The following is a 10,591-nucleotide window of genomic DNA, read 5'->3' as shown; positions in this document are numbered from 1 at the left end:
GTTGTGTCTAAAATAATATCATGTCATAGACAATTAACCGATGATCGAATACCTTTTTTTTTGCTATTTGAAACATTTATGTAAACAGTTTAATTGACCACCAGAAGTAGATAATTAAAACATGTCTAATGTCCTTAAATAGCTTTTGAGTGACAATTGATGACAGTGACATATACATTACATGTCAAATAAATAGTGTGTACTGTAGTTTTAGTTTGTTTTTCCAGTACTTCCAGACGAAGTTGAAAATCTCAAGCAAGATTCTCAAGTAGCAGCTTGGAATGAGACTATTTGGGGTCTGCTTTTATAACTTTATTTAACAATGGAGTCGAGCCCCTTAGACTATGTAGCACAGGCCTGCATGGACCTGACTGAGGCCATGGCAGCGGCGGGATCCGAAGCAGACCGAGACGCACTCATTATTAGCCATATAAAAAAAGTTTGGGCTGTTGTACCGCCTGTAGAAGACTTCAAGAAAAGTAAGTATTCCTAAGAAAATGCGAACTAATTGAAACTAGACTAGAATAGGTTTAGATGCTAATGAACTAGTTCACAGTTTTTTTGATGACATCTATTTTATATCTAGACTTGGAGTGGGTAAATGTATCGGAGCCGTTATCTCTGGCCCAACACTGCTCTGAGAAGATTGTTGTCTTGGATTTTTGGACATACTGCTGCATTAATTGCTGCCATGTCTTGCCAGACCTAGCACATATTGAGAAGCTGCACAAAGTTGAAAATGGGCTAGTTGTGGTAAGAAATTGTTTTAACAAATGCACTGCATGCAAAGAACAAGTATCGGCATATCTTTTAGTCTTAGTTTTAATTGCTTGAAAAACTTTAAATTCTTAAAAAGCAACATTACAGCATTTTTACTTGTGAAAAATCAAGCAGTAGGAAACAAGTAATTTGATACAATATATTTAACTTTTGTTAGAAAAAGTACCTACTTTTTCTTTTACAGTGAATGTTGGCCGAACGTTAATTGCAATTAACCATTAACCAGTACAAATTGAATCGTAGACCGTAACGGATGGTTACAGTTTACAGTTCAATTTGTACTGGTTAATTGCATTAACGTTTCGGCCAACACTGTACAGTAATATAAATCTAAAATTCATTTTTTCTTTTTTATTATCTGGCTTATACTCCCTGCAATTTTGCACAGGGTGAATTTGCCAATGTCAAATTCATATTTGAAATTGATTTATTTTATTTGACAGATTGGTGTCCACTGTGCAAAGTTTAGTAATGAGAAGGATTCCGCCAATGTCCTGTCAGCAGTGCAGCGGTACGACATTCACCACCCAGTGGTGAACGATGCTGACAGCACTGTGTGGGAGGCCCTTGGAATTCGCTGCTGGCCTACTCTCTTAATTCTAGGTATTTTTAAAACATTAATATGTGTATTGTTACTAACCTCACAAGACCCTGCATACAAATTTTTGTACATATTCTAGAATCTAGCTGGTCAAACAAGTTTGTCAGTAGAAAGAGGTGCGAAATTCAAATTTTCTATGGGAAGACAACCCTTCGCACCTACATTTTTTAAATTTGCAGCTCTTTTCTACTGATGGAAATTTTATTGAGTAACTAAGGGTTCCAAATTCAATAACAAAACAAATGCCACTGGGTCTCAGGGGACTAACCATTGGTAGTGACAATTAGCATTTTTATAAAGTTTAAATTTAGTGGATAAGCAATAATACAAATCTCAAGGGAAACTCCAAAAAGTTTGTGTTATTAATGATTTTTTGGGTGGGATCTGTTTAGAGAGATTTTTATTTGGCTTAAAGAGGTTTCAAATCACAGAGGTAAAACCAATTAAAAGTTTGTATTACACAGGTACTTAAATATTATATACCTACTTGAATTAAATACATCAAAGTGATACAACAAAATGAGTATTTTTTGATGTACAAATGTCAAATATAATTTTAGAAATTGTGGAAATAAAAATATAATTTTACATTATATTCCACTGTGTAAAACATTTATTCCCATAAAAATTAGTATCGTCAAAGGTTAGAAAACGTCTGCAGTCCTTATATGTTTTTATAAACTCGTATAGGTCCTGGCAACAAGCCAATGTTTGTCCTGACGGGCGAGGGCCACCGCGACGAGCTCGTGTGGTTTGTAGGCGCCGCGCTGCGGCATTTCAGTGGCAAGATTGCCACGACTCCCCTGCCCATAGGCGTTTCCAAGCATGTGAAGCCCAAAGCTGATGATGTGCTGCGGTTTCCTAGTAAGGTTTGTATTTAGATTTGTAATCATAATAGGTGGGAAACACTGGACTTTTACAAGTTAAAATGTGTGTACTTATGTCAAATTGTTTCTAATACTGGGCCTCTGAGCAAGCCTGAAGACAGACAGACGAATGGACAGCATGGTGAACTATGGTTTTTGTTGTTGACTTAAATAAAACCTAAAAAAACTGGGCAAGTGCGAGTCGGACTCGCGCACGAAGGGTTCCGTACCATTACGCAAAAAACGGCAAAAAAAATCACGTTTGTTGTATGGGAGCCCCACTTAAATATTTATTTTATTCTGTTGTTTTAGCGGCAACAAAAATACATCTGTGAAAATTTCAACTGTCTACTATAACGGTTCATGAGAACCTGGTGACAGACAGACGGACAGCAGAGTCTTAGTAATAGGGTCCCGTTTTTACCCTTTAGGTACGGAACCCTAAAAAGGGGGAGTGTGTTCAGGCGTGCATCTAACACCTACTTATTTACCTTTTACGAGGTTTCCACGTTGTCGCCATAATTATTTGTAGATACAATGGCATAGAGCTTATGATTGTCTATGAAGCAATTAATATTATTTAACAAGAAATGTATGCATGTAACCTGTACTTGTTTCTTATTATAATTCGGAATATTTATTTTATTTTGATAATATATACATTATATGTATTTTAAATTGTTTGTAGGTTGCCTTGAATCCATTTTACAAGTGTCGTTCAGAAGAACCATTCCTGGCGATCGCGGATACGGGAAACCATCGTATATTGATAACCGATTGCTCAGGGGTTATCCTGAGGATTATTGGTGGTCCTGATCCTGGTTTCAAAGATGGCAGTAAGTCAAAGATGATTGTTACCTATTGCGAAATCTCTGTTTTAAATGTGAATTTAGCAAGACACACCCTGTAATATATTGCTTACATGATTTTGATCGGGTGAAGTGTTAATTAAAGAAAATTATATCGTATGATAGCTTTTTGCAATGGTCCCATCACTCACAAATACTTTGACATCTAATAAGGCTACACAAAACCCAAGTAACAGATAAATGTAAGGGTAAAAATGGGGCACGCAAAAACGCCACTCAAAGTTGACGTAATAAAACATGCATTAATTTTTTTTGTTGTCAGAGTTCCACGAGGCGGCGCTAAATTCGCCGCAGGGCGTCTGCTGGTTGCTCGGCAGCGTGTTGGCCGTCTGCGACACCGGCAACCACGCACTGCGCGCATTACATCTGGACGAGGGCACCGTGGAGGTGCTCGCGGGCAGCGGTCAGCAGGCCGAGCACGGCGACCAGGGTGAGTGGTCAGTGTTGGTACACGGCAACCACGCACTACGTGCGCTGTAAACTGTAAATTTTATACATGACATTCCCCCAAAACCCTCACTACCCCTGACTGCCTTAAGCAGGTAGGTTTGAATTAAAAAATCTAACCTGATTCCAATTTAAAAATTGTCGTACAATAGGCTGTGGCTCATAATAAAGTTGTAATAATGTGCAGGTGGCAAGTGCCTCGGGTTCCAAGCGCTCTCGTCGCCGTGGGACGTGGTGCTGTACCGCACGCCCGACATGGACATGTCGGTGCGGCCGCTGCTGCCGCCGCCGCCGCCGCCGCCGCCGCCGCCGCCCGGACAGCCCGCGCCGCCCAAAGACGATAAAGAAGAAGACAAAGGTAAGGTTCTGTGGCAAGTTCCTTGGGTTCCGAGTCCTGTCGCCGTGGGACATGTTGCTGTACCGCACGCCCGATATGGACATGTCAGTGCGGCCGCTGCTGCCGCCGCAGCCGCCGCCTAAAGACGATAAAGAAGACTACAAAGGTAACACATCATTTTTGTTTCAAGAGTCAACCATTGTTTTCTGAACAGTTTAACCAACTGTCGGTAATGTCAGATATTGCGCAGTTCTGCAAAATGTTGCTGTTTAAACTGAATATATTCATTTTACACTATTAACTTATTAAAACATCGAATTTTTGTTTTAGAAAAAAAGGACGAGAAACGTCGAGTGCTGCTCGTGGCTTGCGCAGGCTCGCACCAGATCTGGGCACTGTTCTTGGACACCACCATCTGGTGGAAATACAAGACTTTCACTGAAGGTATAAGAGATAGAGTATTTTGACTAGATTACAATGTTAGTTTCGTTAACCTGACAATTTCTTAATAACTATCTACACAAATAAGTGATACGAAAGTTTTTATAGGGCGTAAATAATAGGTACTAATCTTATATGCTAGAGTCGAATCGATCAGTAAACGATCGAACGATCAGTTTCTTAAACTGAGTATCGCTTATCAATATAACTCTAGAGTTAGACCGAGGTAAGTCTGCAACGATTTTGATAGCAGACGCAGTGCAAGTGTTATTTATACGTCATAATTTCATAGAAGTTTGACGTTTAAAATAACACTTGCACTGCGTGTGCTATCAACATCGTTGCAGACTTATCTCGGTCTGACTCTACCATATTAGTGAGTTTTTAGCTTTTAAACGCTGCGACTTTTTTTGCAACGATAAAACGCGCGTCTACAGTAAGCAACACAGGCAGTATTTAAATTAATATACAGATTCGCTGCCAAAAGTCGCAATATGTCCTTGGCATATGGCTTAGATTAAGTTTTTGACTTAAAGGTGAAAACTACGTCACTGGCCGTTTAGTTAACGTTGTTCCGAAAATAATATGTATAGGGTTTATAATTCAGTTTGAAATTGAGCTTAATTGCAGTGATAATAAATAGTACATTACTACAGAGGCCGGGAAGGAAGGGGTTGCCGGCCGAATAGAATATACGGCCGAACGTAGTGAGGCCGGATAGTTATGAGGCCGACAACCCGTTTTCACGCCGATGTATGTATAGTGCTTTTCTCAAACGTTTAATATAGGTATATAGTTTGTCAAAGGACTGTCTTATTTCAAACATAGACAGAGAGAATCATACTATCTTTGTCTTACACTAGTACTAAAACCCAAAAGAAAAGGATGAGTATAGTTTTTTTGTTCTTATTCACTGACAAGATTTGCTTGACTAACTATATATATCAATCAAATACCGTTTATTGTTTTTTTTTTTACTCTAGGAGTATTCCAGCGTAGCAAAACCGTCTCGTGTGATGCGGAAGGGTCCTAGATTTTCCCCAGGCTACCATCCCCCCACACAGTCCTACCGCTCTAATGGCCCTAGTGCCAAGTCAGGTTAAAAAAAAAACAACAAAAAGTTATTGTTTTTTTAATAGGCGTATCTGCAAAATGTCATAAACGAACCAAAAAGCAAATATTACTTATAGTTTTTTTTAATGGCTAAATGCCATGATGCTGTGCCACAATTATATGTGAAATAGAAATTTAAAAAAAGCCACTTCCCGGCCTAGGCCTGCAACTTTGTATGAAATTTCATTACAGACCTCTCGTCTAGCCGCGCCTGAAACGGGATACTTCCCAGCCTAATATAAAGAACGTAATTGTTCGCGAGCCTAACGCCACCTAGCGGGCTTCCCAAGAAGAGGCGGAGTTCCAACCACGGCCGCGCGGGAGCGCGGCGATAGCCCTACACTTTACCATCTACACGGCACGACACACAAGCCGCTCACGCGATTATTTGCATTTTATATAAAAATCGCCTTACTTAAAATAAGAAGCCGTCATTGAAGAGCCCCGCCTGCTGCTCCTGAGACCTCAATCGCTAACCTCCCAAACAGTAATATCAATATTACATAGCATGTTTGAGAAATAGTACATTACTACAGAGGCCGGGAAGTAAGGGGTTGCCGGCCGAATGCATATATACGGCCGAACGTAGTGAGGCCGGATAGTTATGAGGCCGACAACCCCTTTTCACACCGATGTATGTATAGTGCTTTTCTCAAACATGCAATGAAATAAATAAAGAAATCTCCACGAAATCAAAGTTTTAATTCTAAAGAAACTAAAAGTAAACTAGGCACAAAATATAACTACCACCTGTACCTATCTTTATCACACGTGTCGTATATTTTACACATGTAGTTAATCAATTTATTACACAAATGTTCAAAGGTATATTTATGTATCTTTGATTTTTCGCCTTGCATCCTTCTGACTGTAGTTTTAGCCACATAACTAAGATTACATCGTTTTTTATGTTGATATTATGCTTTACATACATCGTTGCCTTAAACATGGAGTATAATTAACAGGTATTCATTTAATATTTTCGTCGGAACTCATATTAAATAACACAATAAACAACGCACAATAAATCCAATAAAATAGAATTACAGATACACAATGAAAAATGTTCAACTTTACCTCCAAAACGATTAAAAAAACACCAACGCGTGTTTGAGTAGACATTTTTACCGCTAATATTTAAATGAAATATAGTTTGTCAAAGGACTGTCTCATTTCAAACATAGACAGAGATAATCATACTATCTTTGTCTTACACTGGTACTAGCACCCAAAAGAAAAGGATGAGTATAGTTTTTTTGTTCTTATTTACTGACAAACTGGTTTGACCAACTATATTTTAAATCTGTATTTGTAGGTAAATTTGCAATTCAATATTATTGGAATTTGTTAATAATGTTTTATTTATATATTTTTTGTAAATTCGATACAAATAAAACTGCAAAATATATTAATTATCGTTTATTGTTTTTTTTTAAAGGGCAGAATGTCATTCCGAACCATAAGCAAATATTGGTTATAGTTTTTTTTTTGGCTGAATGCCATGATGCTGTGTCACAAATATATGTGATGTGGAAATTAAAAAAGAGCCACTTCCCGGCCTAGGCCTGCAACTTTGTATGAAATTTCATTACAGGCCCCTCGTCTAGCCGCGCCGGAGTCGTGATACTTCCCAGCCTAATATAAAGAACGTAATATCAATATTACATAGCATGTTTGAGAAAAATGTATTTTCGCTGTACAGGTACCTGCGTGTGTGTGGCGGGGTCGGGCGCGGAGGCGGCGCGCAACAGCGCCTACCCCAACACGGCGGCCTTCGCGCAGCCCTCGGGCCTGGCGCTGCGGACTGGTGAGCTATTCTGTACATTCCTCTCCATGGGATTTTCCAACGTGTCCTCTGTTTGTGTAATAGTACATTATTGTCGAGGCTCGGAAATAGCTACTTGCTGGCTGAGGATTCGTTTTAAACGGACGACCTTGGGAGTCCGTTTAATTGAATCCGAAGTCAGCAAGTAGCCTTCCAGCCGAGTCATATATAGTGCTTTTCTCAAAAATGGCGCAATAAATACAAATAAAATAGAAATATTTTACAGAAGCAACGTTCTTATATATATATTTTCACAGAAAAAAGTGAAAAGATTTGCTTTGCCGCCTTTTTATTTTTTTAATTAAAAATAGAAGTGTATTTTTCTGCTAAAAATACGCCAACCTATTTGAGACACCTAAATAGTCGCGGTACCAACATTATAATAATAAGTACTGATCATCTGTTTGGCTGTTTAATGGACCTATGCCTTCATTTGATATGCCACTTCAACTTTTAAAAAGTTTGGAACTCGACAAATAATGGAATTTGTATGCAACATTGCAGTCCCGAAATCGAGACTGCAATGTTTTTAACTTTTTAATTTTTTGACTGACCATAAACTACGCACTTCGCGACCTACTTTTTAACCGGCAACGTCGACTTTGCCGTCCATTTTTGAGAAAATATACACAACTACTCTGCGTTGAATTGTTATCAACTCGACCTACTAAAATCTATATTGTATACCTATTCATGAGAGCATGATATTCGTATTAGCTAAAAAAATACATTCACATACTTAACTAACAACAACCATGCTTTCCAGCTTTTTGTTTCAAGACGATTAACGTGAAAATTACGAAAGCTTCAGCCGAAGTTCTTTTGAAAGTAGGTCCAAAATTAAGAATCGATATGATATAGCCTCGTAACCCAAGGTGCATTACAATGTACTTACACTCTGTTGCAATCTAATTATTTCAAAAACTATATAAGGTAGCATTTCTTTTGTTGCGTTGTTTTCTAAAACAAACGAAATTCACCCTAATCTACTATATAACAAGGTTCAAATTAAAAATAGGATAACTTTGTATGGTGGGCCTTACGAGGACAAATAATCGTAACGCTATAAAAACAAATAAAGTCTTTATAACAAGGTAATGAAATTCAAAAAGACATAATTCTGTTTAAAAAATGTTTATCCAGCAGTGGCAATTTTTTCGCCTGCGTCATTTTCTAAAGATGTTACGGAACTAGAAAATATGTACTAATTTAACAAAATAGTGATCTGAAATATTATGTTTCAAATGTGCACTCATGATAAACTGTCGTTTATGTACGGGTTAGTTTAATTTGCATAATTATTTTTATTGCTTGCTTACGCCATAGGTATTAAATGATACTAATAACCTAAATTTTATTGCAATAAACGTTTATATGCTGCTTATATTATTTTAATATGTATGTTCTGTGCATGTACCTACAGTGGCTACAGTTAATTGTATGTTCAATATGTATCTATTTATTGTTTTAGGTTCAAGTCCAGAGATATTTATTGCGGATTCCGAGAGTTCATCCATAAGGAGGCTAGCTCTTTCCACAGGACAGGTCTCCACGCTCTGCGGCGGTGACAAAAACCCTCTGGTAGGTCAACAACCACACAGGTGTGTTATTGTAAGTTGAAACCATGATAAATCAGTTCATTTGTTCTAGAACCTGTTCGGGTTTGGAGACGTAGACGACATCGGCCAAGAGGCGAAATTTCAACATCCACTTGGAGTTGCTTACTGTGAGTCGAATAAAACCCTCTACATAGCCGACTCCTACAACCATAAGATAAAGAAAGTCGACATCGGCCTGCAAAAGGTGACTACCCTGAGCCCCACCATGATCGAGACCACGGATCCCGTCAAGTTCAACGAGCCCTCAGGGCTGTCGGCCAGCGCCGACGGGAAATATCTCTACATAGCAGACAGCAACAATCACAGCATTCAAATTTTGAATCTAGCCAAAAACGTATGCCAAGAGTTCAAAGTCCGACTTCCAGAACCCAAGTTCACGGAGCCTGAGAATTTAATACTGTACAAAAACGATCTGTTTGTGAATAGAAAGTGCGGTAACCTTATTATTTATTTCAACGTAAGTTTAGACGCGGACACGAAAAATGTGAACTTCACGCCGGGAGCGCCGCAGAACTGGCACGTGTGCGTGCGGGATGACAACAACAAAGAAGTCACTTTAGACGATTTCGAATTCGTAGACTGTCCGCATAAAGGAACTAAACTACCCGGTAGAGTGGAAATGAAGCTTAAGCATAGGACCAGTAAGACTCATTATCGCTTGTACCTGAGTTTCCAGACCGCGCTCTGCGATTCGACGGTGTGTTTCTCGCATGCGTTCACCATCAGATCGACGATCCTAGTGCGGGACTCCGTGAAGATGGTGGAGTCATACAAAATCACGTGCAAGGTGAACCCGGTGAATCGAACCGAGCGATCAGATGCTAAGAAAGCTTATACTAAATAACTATAATTTGACAAGATATTTCTAAGGCAAAATTACACATCTTCGAACATAACGCACATATAAATATTATTTTAAAGGTTAACCTAGTAACTGAGATGTTACGTATTTTTTACGCTAATGAATTTGTGTTGTTGATTTATTTTAATTAAAATTACATTTCGTATGACACATTGTACCTGTGATTTTTTTTTGTTCTCTTTCAGCTCGAACTCATATTAAACCAAATCGTGAACGTGTATAATACTTTTACACTTCGAATTATGTCTTTCATCGCCCACAACGAAATATGTTAATTATTGATCGGCCTATCTATAACATAATTATATTGATCGGCTGTTTTTCTATATTTTGACGTGAGGGAGCTACTAAGTACATACATACCTATACATGCGGAGTGTGTAATCCTTCACGTCATGTTGCAAGGACCATGGGCAACTTTGTATGGAGCCTGGTCCATAAACCAACAGAGATAAGAATTAGGTCATTAGATAGGTATTTTTATTATGTACTTCATTTCATTATATGGGCACCAAGCGGAGTTCCATTGCAGAACTGAGATATTGGTATTTTAGTCAAAATATGGTCACCCTTATTACCTATTGTAGCGTGACGCTACATCTGTCGTTTTGTTTTGGAAACTACTTGCTTGTCAGTCATGTCTAGTTTGCTTGTTTGTTTAGTCGTGTCGTATAGTGTGAATTGATTCACGCAATTACGGTTAGATGGCGGTTTAAAGAAACACATGGAACCTTTTTTGGACGATGATATTTTTGAGATTGGCAGGTTACAATTGCGTTGAATTTTGAATTTCAATTCTGATTCGGAAAGAGAAATTTGTTTTCTTCGGGG

The 10,591-nt window shown here is 38.5% G+C and overlaps 1 protein-coding gene across 1 annotated transcript; it reads left to right on the top strand.

Moving 5' to 3' along the window:
* Positions 1-237: 237 nt before the first annotated feature.
* On the top strand, positions 238-9,915 carry LOC134740965 (NHL repeat-containing protein 2). Its single transcript, XM_063673645.1, has 11 exons — positions 238-479; positions 587-753; positions 1,224-1,383; positions 2,072-2,250; positions 2,936-3,083; positions 3,379-3,546; positions 3,751-3,921; positions 4,231-4,344; positions 7,157-7,261; positions 8,751-8,860; positions 8,930-9,915. The coding sequence occupies exons 1-11, from the start codon at positions 323-325 to the stop codon at positions 9,740-9,742; spliced, it is 2,292 nt and encodes a 763-aa protein (XP_063529715.1). The 5' UTR covers positions 238-322; the 3' UTR covers positions 9,743-9,915.
* The last annotated feature ends 676 nt before the right edge of the window (positions 9,916-10,591 follow it).

Source organism: Cydia strobilella, chromosome 4 (assembly GCF_947568885.1).
Source record: "Cydia strobilella chromosome 4, ilCydStro3.1, whole genome shotgun sequence".
Classification (NCBI taxonomy): domain Eukaryota; kingdom Metazoa; phylum Arthropoda; class Insecta; order Lepidoptera; family Tortricidae; genus Cydia; species Cydia strobilella.
The sequence above is the reverse complement of the archived record's forward strand: the minus strand, read 5'-3'. Positions and strand labels throughout refer to the sequence as shown.